This window comes from Natrix helvetica (genome assembly GCF_964273705.1).
Source record: "Natrix helvetica genome assembly, chromosome: Z".
In the NCBI taxonomy this organism is placed as follows: domain Eukaryota; kingdom Metazoa; phylum Chordata; class Lepidosauria; order Squamata; family Natricidae; genus Natrix; species Natrix helvetica.
Genome location: NC_138554.1, coordinates 43555112 through 43573179, shown reverse-complemented (window position 1 = coordinate 43573179; position 18068 = coordinate 43555112). Strand labels below are relative to the sequence as shown.

At 42.0% G+C, this 18068-nt stretch overlaps 1 protein-coding gene across 1 annotated transcript in view; it reads left to right on the top strand.

The window, feature by feature from the left end:
* Window positions 1-17577, top strand: part of NPEPPS (aminopeptidase puromycin sensitive) — a 103852-nt gene extending 86275 nt beyond the window's left edge. Inside the window, exons 18-23 of the mRNA XM_081931848.1 lie at window positions 1262-1404; window positions 1821-1877; window positions 3295-3402; window positions 6443-6598; window positions 6683-6730; window positions 16100-17577. Coding sequence (XP_081787974.1) covers window positions 1262-1404; window positions 1821-1877; window positions 3295-3402; window positions 6443-6598; window positions 6683-6730; window positions 16100-16252 — 665 coding nt within the window. The 3' untranslated portion in view covers window positions 16253-17577. The remainder of the gene's footprint in view (window positions 1-1261; window positions 1405-1820; window positions 1878-3294; window positions 3403-6442; window positions 6599-6682; window positions 6731-16099) is intronic.
* The last annotated feature ends 491 nt before the right edge of the window (window positions 17578-18068 follow it).

The following is an 18068-nucleotide window of genomic DNA, read 5'->3' as shown; positions in this document are numbered from 1 at the left end:
TCCATCCGGCCTCCAATGGTCGGGGGGAGAGAATGGTGAGATCTGCAAAAGAGGCCCTATCCAGGATGGGGCCGGGAGATTGACAAACACGGGTTGATCAATTCCTCCTTATACAGCACATCACGCCAAGTGCTACCACTGGAAGAAGCCCTTCCGAGCTTCAAATGGGTCGCCGGCTAAGGTCCCACTTAAACCGGCTACACCCAAACTACTCTGCCGTATCGCCCCCTGATTCGACAAGCAAAATAAGGAACTTTAGTGTAGGGGATTCAGTTTATGCCCACAACTACTCTGGGGGAACTCTGTGGATTCCTGCCATGGTGATAGGCATCACTGGACCTCGCTCTTACCTAATAGAGCTCAAAGATGGTCGGAATTGGAGACGGCACATTGACCAACTCCATGGCCGCCTCTCCAACTCCTATCTTAGACAACCAGAGGTAACTCCTGCACAAGTTAGCCAAAGCCCTACCCAAAAGGAGCACAAAGTCACTCCTTCCACAGACAACTCAAGCCCGTAGATGCCGGGGGACTTATCTGCTAGTGTTGCAGGACCGCAGCGAGCTCTGAGCGAACCGGCTCTAGAAGCTCCAGCCGCGTCCTGGGAAAAGTTCCAGGAGCTTCCACCAGGCGAAGCGGCAGAGTCAACAGGTCAGTCCGACTTGACTGGAGAACACCCACCAACTGAACTGCGCAGGTCTGGGCGAGCCACCAGAAAGCCCACCTACCTGCAATGACTATGTCACAAGTCGGTTGATCCCATCTAAGAGGGGAGGGGTGTTAGATACCAGAATCAGTTGCAATGGTTTACACCAAGGTCCTCTGTTCCGGCAAGAACAGAGATTCAACCTGATTGGTCGAAGGGTCTGACAGCTCCCTATAAAAGGGCTGCTGTCAGACTGAACCTTCGCTGGATTGTACATAGTTGCTACTGACTTAATAAAGAGCTGTTGTTGCCTAAGCCTGAGTGTGCCTTTCCTTTACCCGATCCAACAAATGTCATGGAAAATACTTAAGTTTTTTGCAGGTCTAGGACATAAACTTTTGATGTTGGCATTCATGATAGTTGCTGAAAGAACATTGTTGAGATTATAAGAAATTAAGAACTGAATATTTTATAGATCACTTCATAGATATCATGCTCAAGATTTTGGAAGTCCTTTTCAGTTCAGAGTCTGTGATCAGATCAGATTCATACTATATATGTATGATAAGGTTTTTTTAAAATATAATGTTCTTATTTCTTTTTATTTTCCATTAGGTCATCTAGATGCACTTCTGAGAGGTTTAGTTTTGGGCAAGCTTGGAAAAGCTGGACATAAGGCAACATTGGAAGAAGCTCGGCGACGGTTCAAAGATCATGTGGAAGGGAAGCACGTCCTGTCTGCTGATCTAAGGAGTTCTGTAAGTTGCTTTCAAACATTTTGTTTAGTAATAGTTATCTAAGTTTTTCACAAAATCCTCTTGATTCAAATTCTGTCTTTCATACAGAGTAACATGTAATTAACATGTAATTACTCTGCTTCTGGTACTTTCCTGGTGATGTAACAGTAATGTCTTTTTAAGCAGTTTTCCATCAGCTCTCCCCAGTCTATGGTTGGAAATTTCTTTTCCATAAAATGTTAGATACAACCAATATCTACATAGGATAAATGTTAATATAATAGTTGCCTATTTTTGTTTTAATTCCTTAGATGAGCTTTGAACAGAGACAGGTTAAACTTTTGGAGGCTGAAATGTAAAAAGAGAAGAATGTTCTAAGTTGACTGATTCTAAGCCGACAGGAAGCTTTCTTTACATTAAAATTATTTTTTCCCCAGGTATATGTAACTGTTTTGAAATATGGTGACAGTATAACCTTAGATACTATGCTAAAGGTAAGTATGCTTTGTATTTCTGGGCATCTAAAAATGTATGGATAATATACTGTATTAGTGTGCAAGATGCTCATAGGAGCCTTGCAGTTTTAATTACTGTAAACTTTGCTCTGTCCCATGATAATAACAGTAGATAGCCTTAGACATAGTCAATTTTAAATATTATTAGTTACAGTGAAAGAGATTTAAATTTATGCTTAGATCCACCTCATTGCAATGGAATAATTTAAAATATTAGTTAATATTTTTCAGTTTTTCTCTCCTCCATCCCTCTCTCTTTTTCTCTCATATTTAGCCATATTATTCATTCCTGGGAATGTGGGAGAAATGAGTTATATCAATTAAATAAGGCTTGGTTAATGATAAACCTCCCCAAAAGCTATAGGGTGTAATTAACTAACGTACCTTATAAAAAATGTTTTACACAAAATTGGCAATTGCAACAAAGGAATCTGTGGCCTTTTAGATGTTGCTGGATTTTCAGCTTCGTTTTGCCTAGTGAGAATTTTAGCACACCAGCATGATCTCCATCTTTCATCCAGTTTTTTCTCTCAGTAATTTAAAATTGATATTTTTTAAAACAATGTTGCCATTGGAAATTATAGGTGACATAAATGACTTCCATCTCATCAAGAAATTGCTTTCGACTGCTGTGGCTGTTGATTTGGCATTTTCATTTTCAAAATATTTTCTTTTAAATATGTTTTCCACTCCCTAATATGCACTTCATTTTCCTCCCAAAGTATTGCTCCTGGTTGTGATTTTCAATGTCATAAGTGATGAGCTGACTTGCTCATCTAAATTTCTTGCTTTCTTCCTTATGAGGAAAAGGACCGAATCTCTGTTTGAAAGCCACATATCAGGAGCCCTTTTGCAAATCGTAGGCTGCAAATTGCCCCTTTATATCACAACTTTAACAATTTTTGCCTATCATATTGCATCCTAAAACATATTTCTTTTCAATTTAGCAAGCTAGTTGGTCTCCACATCTGTTCATGGGATAAAGATGTGTTCCTACTACAGAGTAACTTTTCTTGTACTAAGTTCTGCAGAAGAGTATCAACCTAAGTGGCATATTTAAATAGCATAATTCAAAACAAATGTCATAAGTAAAATAAATGGAAACAGTTTGGAAATTACTCCTTTAGCCATTGTATAGAAATAATATATCATCTATTGGTTCAGCTGTAAAATAAACCTTGCAACTGCAGTACTGGGAAATGTAGCCAAATTTTGATGACACCCCGCCCCCCAACTAACTGGCAAATATTCCTTTGTGTTTTACTCTTGGCCATACGTCGAGAAGCTGAGAGGTTTCTAATTTAGCTTCTCTCGTCCTAGTTTAGAGTAGAATATGACAAGGAGGAAGAAGTCTAATATCACTTGCTATTTGCTATTGTTATTTTGTTTTTTGCAGCTCCACAAGCAAGCTGATATGCAGGAAGAGAAGAACAGAATAGAACGTGTACTTGGTGCAATATCTCAGCCAGAATTAATACAGAAAGTTCTTACTTTTGCACTTTCAGTGAGTAAGATGCCACTTCACTAAGTTTATATCCTGTGCATTGGAAGCAAGAAGAATGGAATTGGAAATTTAGTACCATTTTCAGCATCCTGAGGATACTGCTTTCCTTCTCCTTTTCCCCCTTAAATATATAAAGCTAACATATAAGCAAAGTTTGAAATCCAAGAAAAGGAGATAGACTGAACAGCTATTGGTGTTGCAGTTGCCCTTGTAGTTCATTGGTCCTTCCAGAAACTTAGCACGACCCAAATAAATTATGCAACGTAAGCGTGATATATCAGGTGGATGAGACAAAATAACAGAAAAGGGGTTGTAAAAATGAAATAACTGTCCTGTTTCTTTCACATTTCACATTAATTGCATTTTGTATCTTCATCTAAAGTTGCCCTCAAAGTAAGCTTGGCCAGCTAGAGCATCTGACACCATTCCCCTCTCTTAAGCACAACTAAGGAGCAATAGCTTCTATAGGCATTGGAGCAGAGGAAACAGGCCAGCATCGAAACCTCTAGGGTGTGGCTGAATCTTTTTTTGGACTAAGCACAGGCAGCATCAGCTGCATCAACCCTTTCCAGCCTCTTGCCTTTTTGAAAAGCCAAATTTCCGCAGTCTCCTGGCTGTTAAACCAGGACTAGGCGGCGGCAGCAGCCCTTCAATACTTAGATTGCCATAGTGACCAAGAAAGGTGGTTCAACAGTATTCACACTGTTGAATCTAAAGTGAGTACATAAGTTGGATCTTTCTATTCTCCATAGTTAGAATCAAGATGGGGAAATCAAGACCTACCAAATTTGGTGATATGGCAGGTGACTGTGGGTTGATACCTAATAGAAAAGCAGAGATGTAAAATCAAACAAACTTAACAAGACCCAGCATATTGATTCAATGCTATGAAAAGAGACTGTTTTGTTCACTATACTTACATAAACTTGTGAATTCCAGGTGTTTTAAACCTGATCTCTCAAAGTGAGGCAGCTTCAAAACTCAGTGATGTTCTATACTAAACCAACTGGTTAGGAACCAAAACTGTTCCAGAGCAAGAAAGAAAAGAGGAAAACCACTTATCTTATTCCAAGAGCTCATGCAAATCATATCTTTCTTCAGTGTCAACCTACTTTTGAGGCTCTTCATAAAGATACAAGAAGGAAAAAAAGAAAAGTTTTGTGTAGATGAGATGGGTGCCACATGAAAGATAAAGAGAAAGGAAGGAAGGAAGGAGAGAGAGTGAAAGGAAAAAAAGAAAGAAAGAAAAAGAAGAAAAGACTACCTATGGGAATAAGAAAAATAAAGATGTGGAAAGTAGGGGTCCTGGCTAGGCAGCATCAGAAAAAAGAGAAGGCCCAAAAAAGGATCCTGTGCTTGAATCCTTGATTTCCTCGATCCTGTGAGGAATCGAAGGAGACAGATCATAAGAGTGCCAAGAAAGGTAGCCCAGTCTTTGCATTGGGACTGATCAAGAATTAGGCGATTAAAAACATTAGGCTGATGAAATGAGGAGCCCATTTCCAAACCAGTTCAGTGCAAGAATTGTTGTCCAATCATTAATTGTTAAAGAACTCTCAGGTGTCACTCCACTACAGCTGAGGCCTATATACCCAGTTCTGATAACATATTTTTACTTAGTGAGTGAATGTTCAGGGTGGAAACAGATCAAGGACCTTCAGAAAGAGGCCATGTAAGTAATGACTTGGGCAGAGAAACACATACACTCAATATCAGAATACATAACTGAATAACTGAATTACTTTGTGAGATTTCAAAAAGATAGTAAACCTCATCACATAATGGACCACAGACAACTGAGATGCTTCTTTTGTCAACATTTCAAGTCAACAGAGCAAAGGGGGTTGATGTTCTGATAGTACCATGGCTAGATGATTGCTCTGTACTTTCCACCAACTCTAATACTATCCAGAGTGGTGTGCAAGGAAAGATTTTCAAAGCATCAATGCTTTTAATTGCTTTATTCTGACCTGGAAGATTATGGCTCTTTACTCTATTGGAAACTAGCAGAGAGGTCATGTGACATTTGAGAAACCTGGACATTTTGCTCAAGGCCTACTTCTACATCCAGATTCCTGCTCGTTACATCTTTGCTCTTAGAAATTAAATGGGAACATTTCTTGAATTTCAGGCTTTCATCATGACAGTAGAAACCATGTAGGTTTCTAGATGCCTAGCCACCACCACTGTCTATCAACTGATTTGAAGAGTGGTATAAAAGACAGACATTCGTGGCACCATCAGATGTCCCTGAAATATTGGAATTTCTATAAGCAAATAGAAAGAGAACAGCAAAATTACTATACAGTGAAGCAACTACCTTGGGCTCTGACCCCTGACTAGGTGAGGGGCATGCCTTTCTGGCCACTCTCGTATGTCTGCCTTCCTCAGAGGCACATGTCTTTGTACTCCTGGTCATCCTCTATTTCTCTTTATGGAATTTGCCATTGGTTTTTAGGACTCTTGGAACAGATATTCTTTCTGTAAGAAGAGACCTCTTTGCATTCCAACAAGACAAGATAGTAATAAAGTCAAATACCTATTTTATGCCCAAGTTCTAAATTTTACTGAGCACCAGAATTGATGGTCTCCCCATTTCTGCTAGACCATACCTATTCTGGAGAACAAACCTGGTACAAATTTTATATGTGTGGTATGCTAAGAATATAACTCAAATCTTCTGGATTTTTCTGCTTGTAAGAGATAAAAATGAAGCTTTGATTTTGGATTTTGATGATTAAATAGATAGCTGTTATAGAAATATCTAGTATTTACTTTTTGTATATAAGTAAAAAGTTGATGTTATAATTTTATCACGTAACTTACTGCACTGAACAAAGTTGAAAGTCAGTGGTTTTTGGATTTTCCCCTTTTTCCTCACTCTATTCCCTCTTCCTTTTCCCTTTACCCTTTTTCCTCGTCTTAATTTTCATTTATATTTTATATGGCAGAAAGAGAGGGGGAAGGAGGGGGAGGAAGAGGGGAGGATTATTTATTTTATAGATTCAAATCAACTTGGTTTAATACATTTCATTTATAGGAAGAGGTACGTCCCCAAGACACAGTATCGGTCATTGGTGGAGTTGCAGGAGGCAGCAAGCAAGGCAGAAAGGCTGCCTGGAAGTTCGTCAGAGACAATTGGGAGGAACTTTACAATCGCTACCAAGGAGGGTTCTTAATATCCAGGCTAATAAAGGTATGCACAAATAGTCCTGGCTATGGCAATAAAGCTTTCTTTAAAAATTCACGGCAAATTTTATGTTCGTGCTTCTTTTTTCAGCTATCAGTGGATGGATTTGCAATTGACAAAATGGCTTCAGAAGTTAAGGTAAGACTATTTGATCAATGTCTTCGTGCTGCCCTTCTGATTACATGCCAAAGATTGAAATGATTTTTTTCCTCTATTGCACCATCCTCACTGAAAGAGGGAATGGGGTAAGGGAGTTCTAGCCCTTGACTCTCTTAGCACTGTGTTCTCTGACTTAGCATTTATAGATTTACGTATTTATACTACAATTTCTATTATCCCTGACCAGGCTATCCAGGATGTGCGGAAGTTGTAGTCTAAATATCATATGATTACCAGGTTACTTAATCAGCTAGAACACTGGAATTTCCCATAAAGTTTGGAATAATAAATCATTGAGTAATTACTGGCTTATGTAGATTACATGCTGCCACAATCATTGTGGGATTTAGGAAAATGAACATATAAAAACTTAGTTTTAATTAAAATCAGAAAAAAGATGGGCAGAATATTCAGTGGCTTGGTAAATTTCATCTTTGGAAAATCATTGAGAGTCAAGCATCATATACGTTTAAATTATTAGTATTGTATTCATATTAATGAATTCTCCTAAGTTGGTGGAGACAGCGATCATGCATAGGTTAACTCAGCCAGTAACCAATAGAACTGAGTCTACCAAAGTGATGTCATCGCCTCTGAGGAGTATTCTCCCGCTTTTTTTTTCTTTCTTTTTTTTGTTTATTTTTATTTTAGTTCGATCGGAACTGGCTGTGCTAATTGCTCTCGCCTCAACTTTTCTCTCAAACTCTGGTCAATACTTTCTCTCAAGTATTTCTAATTGACTAATCTAAATTGATTTAATTGGCTTAATCTACAAAAAGATTGACTTCTGAATTCCTAGGGAAGGACAGATTGTCGTCCATAGCTCATCTCGGAGCCTGGGCTCTCAATTAGCCGCAGGGCTTCTTGAAAGGGACTGCCAGGGTTTATTTGGAGGCTTTTGGTCACCTGACTTTGCCGAGATTTTGCAAGTCTTTCCTGAATACAGCACTGCCTAGCACTGGCTGTTGGAGGCCCCGCTTAGCGCTGCAGCCTCTGCTGGCTCTCCCTCGCCGCCAATGCCACCAAACACTGCCACCACCAGGAACACGCCGCCGCTATGCACCACCGCTGCTGGCAAGTGCTCCTGCCGCTGCTAGATCACTGCTGCTGCCCCCGGCACCTCCACAGCTTCTCCGCAGTGCCCTCACTGTCCTCTCTCCTTCTGCGGCCTCAGCTACTTGTGGCGCCCAGTCCATAGGCTATGTAGCCTCAGCGGCCATTTTGTTTTGGCACAAAGAAGCTCCAGTGGCCATTTTGAATCCCTTCTTTGGAACTTCACAGTCGTGAGTACAGGCCATGGCCTCCTCTCCTGCCCAGGACCCACAAGTGCCACCAACTACTTTGGCTCCTGCTCCCACCACCAAGCCTCCTTCATCTGGGATCCATAGGTGCAGGCCTGCCCCGGAGGCTTTCCCCACTGCACCCCTTTCCAAGACTCCCAGGCCCAATCACAGGAACGCAGCCAATCCACCTTCTCAGGAAGATGGCAATGCCACTCAGATTCCTCCTAGAAAGGCCAGAGGCAAGTCCAAACACATGGAATCCCATCTGTTTCAGCCCCAGAGGCCTGTCTGGCCTAGCCCTCCTCCTGACCTATCTTCTGATTCGGAGGATGATCTCTCTCCTGCAGCTTCCATTATCCAGCCTGAGGAAGCCAGGGGCGTAGGCGATCTGGGCTATAGTGGGGAGGAATCCGAAGGTGACAGGAGCGTCACTCCAGATGGGAAGCCCTTGTACCAGGAGGACATCTCCTCCCCATCCCACCGCCGCTGTTCTTACTCACCTGGCATGGGTGATATTATCTCTGAGGCCATTGAGCGGGGCATAGCAGCAGATCTTAAGCACAGGACTTCTAATCATTCTACTCCACGCAGGTCTGCGTCTTCTAGTTCCAGGCGCAGGAATGGTGATCTCTCGGCCTCTTCATCACATAAGTTACCAGGCACATCCAGCCAGCCATCTGTTTTCAGAGTGGAGGAACGCCCTGCATGGGACTCAGATTTTTCGGAAGACGAGGGCCTTCCCCCCCGACCCACCTACCTTTGTCAGTCTCTTTAAGCCTGCTGTCTTTCGTTCTCTTCTCTTTAAGGCCAAAAAGATCGCTGGCATCCCTTCATTCAAAGGGCCTCAGGGAACGGATGCAGACAAGGCAGATACCACTGACCCACTCTTCATCCAGCCTAAGGTGGAATTGGAGTTGATTCCATCGTCCAGACTCTTCATAGATGTGGTCTAGAACCAATGGGCATCACCAGGTATAGGTCCTCTCCCCAATACCTTGGACAAGCGCCTGCATAATGTGGGACCAGAGCTCACCAAGGCTTTAGAGGTACCTTCTATTGACTTACCGGTAATTAGCTTGTCCTCTCCTAACGCAGCCTCAGCAGCTCCCGAGAAGGCCCTTCGCCCTGAAGACAAGAGAGTAGAACAAACTCTGGTCAGGAGACACCAGGCCTCAGCTTGGGCCATCAGGGCAGCTACATCTGCCTCTTTCTTTAGTCGCTCTGCTCTCTTATGGCTACGGCAACTTCAGGGGAGATTTCTGGCCTGGGATTCTAGGGCTCGCAGGGACATTAACACATTGAAGGCAGCCCTGGAATACACCGCAGATGCCTCCTTGGATGCAGCCCGGTTTGCATCCAAAGCCATAGCATCCTCTATCACTACCCGCCGGCTCCTTTGGTTTAAGCTGTGGCAGGTGGAGGCCCGGGCCAAATGGAGGCTAGCCTCCTCTTCCTCCCTTTTCTTTGGTCCCCCCTTGGAGCCTCTACTAGTGGAGTCCAAGGATAAGCGGAAGGTCTTTCAACCGGCCATCAAGAAGCAGGAGGGTCGAAGTCAGTCCTTTTATCATAGGCAGCCCTTTCGTGGGCAGGACGGGGATCCCTCCAACTCCCGTCTGCAACATCAGGCCCCTCCCAGATAGGGCCCTTCCTTCTCCAACAGGTCAGCCAGAAACAACCAGAGATTCCAGCTCAGAAAGTCATTCAGGGACAATACCAACCACCCCTATAAGACGCAGAAGTGACTGCCTAGAGGATCTCCCGATCGGGGGACATCTGTCAGCCTTCGTGGACCGTTGGGATGACATCAACAACAATGTGTGGGTCAGGTCCATCATCAGAGTTGGCCTTCTCTTGGACTTGCGCTCCAGCCCTCTGAACCATTTCGTCACGTGCCCAATCTCCAGGGATCCTCACAAGAGGCTCCTTGTAGAGCAGGCCATCCATCATCTGCTCCATATTCGGGCCATTCAACCTGTGCCTCTGGGGTTTTTACTCTCATCTCTTTATTGTGCTGAAGTTTTCAGGGGGCTGGAGAGCAATCCTCAATCTTAAATTTCTAAATCGATTCATCAGGTACAGGAGATTCATGATGTACTCTCTCCTGTCAATCCTGGAGAGTGTGCTCAAACACGATCTCCTCACATCAGTGGACTTCTCTGAGGCTTGCATTCACACGCCCATTCACAAGCAACACAGATGATTCCTGCGCTTTGTCTATGCGGGCTGCCACTTTCAGTATCGGGCCCTCCCCTTCAGGCTGTCATCGGCCCCGAGGGTGTTCACCAAGTTCCTGTCAATCATAGCAGCCCACTTACAAGCCAGACCCATTCGGAGTTTTGTTACCTGGACGATATTATCCTATTGTCCAGGTCACGCAACCAGGCTCTTCGGGATCTCCAGGGGAAGGTCTTCCTGTCCCGGGAACACCAGATCAGCCTCAGAGACTAGGCCAACGAGTTCCTCTTCTCCAGTTGCCTCAACTGCCGGGGAAGATGGTCTCATGCTTCTCCATCGTTCCTTGGGCACGGCTTCACAGCTGCTGCCTTCAGTGGTTTCTTCTCCCGTTCCAGAAAACCAACAGCAGCTGTTCCCTAGTGAAAATCAGGTTGACTCCAGAGGTAATCCAATCTGGTTTCTCTCCAGCCATTTCTCGGGAGTCCCTTTTCAGGGATCAGCCACATCTCGTAGTCATGACGGACGTGAGTTTAATGGGGTGGGGCACTTACCTGGAAGATCAAGTGGCTCAGGGTCTCTGGTCTGACTCTGATCTTTCCCACAGTATGAATTGGCTAGAGTTGAAAGCCATCCATCTGGCCCTCCTTCAATTCCAGTCCTCTCTTCGCAACACACACGTACTGATTTGGACAGACAACACAACGGCCAAGGCTCACGTCAACCGCCAAGGGGGGACGAGGGCGATCTCTCTTATGGAGTCTGCGTTTCGTTCTCTCCATGCCGAACACATCTTAGGCACCGACAACTCCCGGGCAGACTGGTTGAGTCACACAACAATTGATCCTGCGGAGTGAAGCCTGAACTGTCACATCTTCAGACAGCTGTCTTCCAGGTACGGGACTCCACTACTAGACCTATTTGCAACAGCATGAAACAAGCAGCTGCCCAGGTATCTGTCACGTTACACGACACCAGGCGCAGAAGAGACGGACGCCCTAAGGTGCAGGTGGCCTCACAGTCTCCAGTATGCCTTCCCTCCCTTCCCCCTGATACAGAGGGTGATCCGGAAAATGATAGAGGAAGAGGCCGAACTCATCCTAATCGCCCCTCATTGGCTGCGCAGACCCTGGTATGTGGAGCTGATCAATCTCTCAGTAGGTCCAGCGTGGCATCTCCCAATGATACCGTCCCTTCTCCATCAGGGCTTTACCATCCCGACCTGCCCTGGCTCCACCTGACCGCATGGAGGCTGAGTGGGTGGTCTTGAGGGCAGCTAATCTCTCTGAGACTATAATTCGGACTATTCAGGCTTCTCGTCGCCCAGCCAGAATCTACGAATCAACGTGGCAAACTTCCATTACTTGGTGCCTTTCTCGGGATTCCAACCCCCTGAACCCTGCAGTCTCCCAGGTTTTGGAATTTTTACAAGAGGGGCTTGATAAGGGACTCTCACCAAACACTCTGTGGCGACAGGTGTCAGCTCTCTCTTCAGTTCTCTCACTTCACCAGGATGAGCCTCTTTCTTTGCACCCTCATGTCTGCTGATTCATTACGGGCGCGTCTAATCTCTGCCCGCCTGTCATACACAGGTTCCTCTCATGGGAACTTGCCAAAGTCCTTGACTTTCTCACGGAACCACCCTTCGAACCTCTCAGGTTTGCCTCTTTGCATCACCTTACACTGAAGACAACCTTTCTGGTGGCCATCAAGTCTGCACGATGGGTCTTTCCATCTGATCTGAGTTGTATGTATTTCACCCGGACCGTGTGGTCCTTCGCCTTGATCCCACCTTTGTCCCAAAGGTAAATTCAGTCTTTCATCAATCTCTAGACCTCACTGTTCCGAATTACTGCCCTAATCCTTCTCACAGACTTGAACGCAAATGGCACAAGTTAGACGTGAGATGGGCTCTTAAGATCTATCGCCAAGACAGCCGTCTTCAGGCACGCCAAAGCTCTCTTCATATCTTTCCATCCCACAAACAAGGCGCTGAAGGCTTCTCCCTTTATGGTTGGGCGCTGGATCCAATCTGCCATTTCAAGAGCCTACCTGGCACATCACCTCACTCCATCCAACATCATGGCGCATTCCACACGCATGCAGCCACGTCAGCAGCGTGGGCAATACAGGCCTCGGTGGAGGAGATCTGCAAGGCGGCCACCTGGACTACTACTACTCCCTTTATCCGCCATTATAAGGAGAATAAATACACTTTGGCGGATGCAGCATTCGGAAGGTGTGTCCTGCAACACGTTCTGCCCTCTTCAAGCTCCTAGCTCAGTCTCCCTCCCTCCCTGGGACAGGCCTAGCTTTGGTACATCCCAGGACGGCTGTCTCCATCAACTTAGGAGAATGGGGCGTTGGTTTTTACCTTATACACCCCTTCTCTAGACAGGTGGACACAGCAGTCATCCCCACCCTTCAGACTCTGATCTAGTTCGCAGAGGGACATCCGGGAGGTAGGCTGTAGCATCAGGGGATTGAGAGCAATCAAATAGCACACAGCAGTCTTCTTATCTCCTTTGTCAAGAAAAACGGGAGGACACTCCTCAGAGGTGATGACATCACTTTGGTAGACTCAGTTCTATTGGTTACTGGCTGAGTTAACCCATGCATGACCGCTGTCTCCACCTGCCCAGAAAAGGGGCATATCAGGTAAGAACCAACGCCCCACTTTATATACTGCAATGATATAGAAGTTTCAATGAATATTTTTTTATGATGATATATATTGATTTTGCTAAATAATTGTTTTTTTGGTAATAAATATAAGTGAACTGTTGCCACCCCTATTCTAAAATCATGAGGAAACAGAACTATAGCTACTAGCATTCCTGCACTGTGATGAAGTGATGAATGAGCACTGTGAAACGGTATATAAGTCTAAGTGCTATTGCTATCCTGCAAGTTATTTAGAAATAATTGGAGAACAAACAGTATCCAAAGTATACTGCTTCAAAATGCAGCTGAATTATTCTTTCATATCCTAATGGAGAAGTAGAAATAAAGTTTAGGTTGTTTTTTTTAAAAGTAGAATAATAGATAGCTTTCCTGGGATTCTAGAAGAACAATTTCAATTCAACCTCATTTTACTTGAACATTGATATAGACACTTAACTCATTTGCATAATGATGTCATACAATTACCCATGATAAATTACCCATTCATTCAAATGATAATTTGAATGGTAATTTGAATGAATTATGTCATGCATATGGTAGCAAATGACATAAGTTACATAATATTCTTTATTTATACTTTCTTATAAATACATTTTTATTTCTAGTGATAAGCGACCCAGAGTTGTTTGCAAGTTGGGTAATTAATCAGTAAAATAAATTAAATGATTTCTGTGATGACATCATCACACAAATAACTTAAATCTCCATAGTGCCTTATTTCTCAGTCAGTGGACATTTCTCAGTAATAGACACCTTGTCTTTCCAATTACTCTTTTAAAACACAGTTTTGTGGAACTGAAAAGGAAGAATGCAGTGTAATACAAAATAAGCTAGTGATTCAGGAAGGAAAAGCTTTGGCGAGCTCTATTACTCTGTTCCCCCCTCTAGACTGTGCTGTTCTGGGCATGGTTTAGCTTTTTCCAGAAATATATTCTCCAAACTTGTTTGAGATATCTGCTTCTATTTCAGATAATTCTTCTAAAAAAATGGCATAGGAGGGTTGAAAGTTTGTGAGTAATCTAGAAATGCCTTGTGACATTTTAAAGAACACTTTGTTCCCAAGTTGCTACATTTTGCATATCCTTGCAATGTATAGTCATGTGAAAAAATACATCCCACTGAAATTTTAGACTTTTTCAACATGTTTCAATATACGGATATTTGGTCATTTCAACAATATTGATAGATACAGATAAAGGGTATAAAATATAATAAATATTTCACTATTTACATTTTGTAGTCTATTTAAAAAGACTGTTAAATAATTTCAAATCAGTCATTACACAGGAACATTTCAAACAACTGTCAAATTACCTTGACCAGGCCATCCTAGCAAGTTCAGCAGAAGAACAAAATGCAAGATGCCTCAAAAACTCTAAAAAAACTCAGAATTTCATGAGTGAAATGACATGTCAATGAGCATATCATTACAAAAAAGTTGCCCAAATTATATCTACATGAGAGATGTGCCAGGAGGAAACATTTGTTGTCCAGAAAGATAATCAGGGCAGATGAGGCAAAGAGAGAGTTACAGTATTTGGCCCCACTACGAGAAGATCTGTTTAGAAAAAATGTAAAGGCTGTATTTCACCTGAAGAACCTGATACCAATTGTTAATGCATGGTGGTCAAAATGATATTTTGGGGGATTCTTTGCTGCATCAGGGTTGGTTCATCATCAAAGAATCAACTGAATTGTTAATTGTACTAGAGGGACTTGAATATGAGATTTTCTTTCAAAGGACTGAAGAGCAAGTTGAAAGTGGACCTTGCAATATGATGACTTTAAACATCATAAAAAATCCCCCAAGAAATGACTGAAAAATGAATGGATAAAAATTCACCCCATCAATGTCAGAAACTGGTAGACAATTATAAGAAAGTTGAGGTTCCTTCCAAAGGGTGTTCCAAGGGGAACTCATCCAATTTTCAGATGACACCAAGCTGGCAGGAATAGCCAACACTCCAGAAGATAGGCTTAAGATACAGAAGGATCTTGACAAACTTGAACATTGGGCACTATCTAATAAAATGAAATTCAATGGTGAAAAGTTCTACATTTAGGCAACAAAAATGGAATGCACAGGTACAGTATAGGTGATACTTTGCTCAGTAGTAGTAACTGTGAAAGGGATCTTGGAGTCCTAGTGGACAACCATTTAAATATGAGCCAGCAGTGTGCAGCAGCTGCCAAAAAAGCCAACACAGTCCTAGGCTGCATCAACAGAGATATAGAATCAAGATCACGTGAAGTGTTAATACCACTTTATAATGCCTTGGTAAGGCCACACTTGGAATACTGCATTCAGTTCTGGTCGCCACGATGTAAAAAAGATGTGGAGACTCTAGAAAGAGTGCAGAGAAGAGCAACAAAGATGATTAGGGGATGATATGAAGAACGGTTGCAGGAACTGGGTATGTTTAGTTTAAGAGAAAGAAGGACTAGGGGAGACATGATAGCATTGTTCCAATATCTCAGGGGTTGCCACAAAGAAGAGGGAGTCAAACTATTCTCCAAAGCACCTGAGGGTAGAACAAGAAGCAATGGGTGGAAACTAATCAAGGAGAGAAGCAACTTAGAACTGAGGAGAAATTTCCTGACAGTGAGAACAATTAATCAGTGGAACAGCTTGCCTCCAGAAGTTGTGAATGCCCCAACACTGGAAGTCTTTAGGAAGATGTTGGATAGCTATTTGTCTGAAACGGTATAGGGTTTCCTGCCTAGGCAGGAGGTTGGACTAGAAGACCTCCAATGTCCCTTCCAACTCTACTATTGTATTGTATTGTATAAGTATTAGAGCCAAAAATATATTTACTTTTTTCTCAGAAGGAAATGGCGTAACTATTCATTTTTTAATGGAATGAATGATTGCAGAATCAGTTTTTTTATAATTCTTCAGTTACATCATTTTTATATTCTTTGAATGAAGGTAAAACATATTAAAGCACTTTGCATGGGCATATTTATTTTTTTCACATGATTGCAAGTATATAATTGCAAAAAATATTCTTCTTAATGAAATGTAGATTCTGTCCTGCTGTCTTTGACACCAAAATGCCACATATAGCAACCTCTGTTTTTGTAGTTAGAATCTGCTCATCCAAATTATTATATGTTGTGGAATTAAGTCTCTATATTCTAACTGATTTAATACATATGAAGATATTAGATGTGATTTTCCCAGAAAATGTTATTTCATTTCATGTAGGCTTTTTTTGAGAGTCATCCAGCTCCATCAGCTGAGCGTACCATACAGCAGTGCTGTGAAAACATCCTGTTGAACGCTGCATGGCTGAAGCGTGATGCTGAAAATGTTCATCAGTACCTCCTGCAACGCAAAGCCTCACCAACTGCTGTGTGAGCCCACTCTCATCCACCTCGGACATCCCAGCTGCTGCGGCCCAACTGCCTCAGCGTGAGGAGAAAAAGCTGCTATTCAACAGTTGAATAATGCGCCAAGGAAATTGGAGTTTTTTCTCACACCAGTGGGGACTGGACATTGAATGTAGTTTAACTGTTCCTGCTCAACTCCAGAACTAAATTCTAATAAAAAGATTTTATCAAAAATTTAGCAACAAACAAACAAACAAACAACCACCCTGTAAATATTATAGTAATAAAATAGAGCATAACAAAACTGTGAAACGTCCTTAAGGCTTGTCAGTGGTCAAAATATTTAATACACTCTCCCCTTTTACTTTCTGATGATTTTTAATCATTCCTTTCCCTTTTTTTCTAAAAATAAACCAAGAAAAAAGAAACCAGAGGTTCCTTGGCAAGTTGAATGTTATAGCAAGTCGAGGGCAGGAATGGGTTTCACCTCCGAGCGCCCCTGAAAACACTGAAAGGCAGCAAAAGCACTTACAAGTTGTGTGGAATGGTCCAATTATGAAAGACAGCTTGATATAACTTTTAAGTGTAGTCTTTAGCTGAAGGTTCTAGGAAACAACATATGATCTTGGTTCAAATTTTCGAAAGCTTGTAAGGCTCCCTTGTTTCATTTTTTGAGAAGGGGAAAATAAAATATCCTGTGTCTGTCTTTTCTCCCTCCTCCTTTGTTTCATTTGCTAATATTCTCAAAAATTGCAAGCTTGTATAGAAACATGTTTCTCAGCCACATTAAAATGAAATTATCCCCCCATCCCCCTCTGTCTTTCTTTATACCTTATTCCTGCATGCAAAATAAGATTTAATATTGTAATTGGATCTTTCTGGGCCACTGTAAAGTTTCACTTCACTTAATGCATAACCCAGTAGTTTGAAAAAGGCGTTCTGTTTCAAAAACAAAACATTGCCTTAACCCCTTGTGATTGAAGCCTTCCATTCCACTTTATTTGGTAATGTTTGGTAATTTGATTCAGAACCTTAAACTTACACTAGTTGGCATGATGATAAAAATCTAAGCTTTCTGCCATTGGTTGCTTAAGAGAGTAGCATGTTCCTGCTTACTAATTTCATATTCAACATCACTCCTCCCTCAAATGTTTACAGTTCCCTTTTTTAAAATACCTTTTTTAAAATTCATACTTGGCGTGGCTTTAATTGTTAATTGGAGAAGGTCATCAGACACTAGATGTCAAATTGCTTCCCTGGAAACACATTTTTGTGCTATTGTTTTAAATGAAAAACAAAAGAAAAAAATTACAAGTTGGCGTTAATAAAAAGGAAAGTCAATGTGAAATTAAAGAGTCTTGGTTTTGGTGTGTGTATATTGGCAAAATAAGATTTTTACATGCCTTGTATGCATGACCATGGCTGTGAAACAGTTGAAATGGACTGTGGTACAGGAGTTTCCCTCTTTATTTTTAATTTCAACTGCATTTTGATATGCTTTTCTTCAAATTTGGGAATAGACCTGGGCTTAGTTCAGGACAATGTACTCAGCATTAACACATTTGACTTGCTGGGTCATTTCCTACACAGGCCCATTACAATTGTAGTGCTTTTGTACAGCTTACATCCATTGCAGTGGAACTTGATACTATAAAAATCCAAAATTTATTATTCCCTACCCCTTTTGTAACTATGGGGGAGGGGAAGATCCTTGTGAATTTATTTTATGCAATTCATGTTCAATACAGGGGAGCTTATATACGAGAGATATTTAGGTTGGATTTAGACCTAAACTTTAATTATATTTAGATCTTACTGAAATAAATGTTAATAAGTTAAACTGT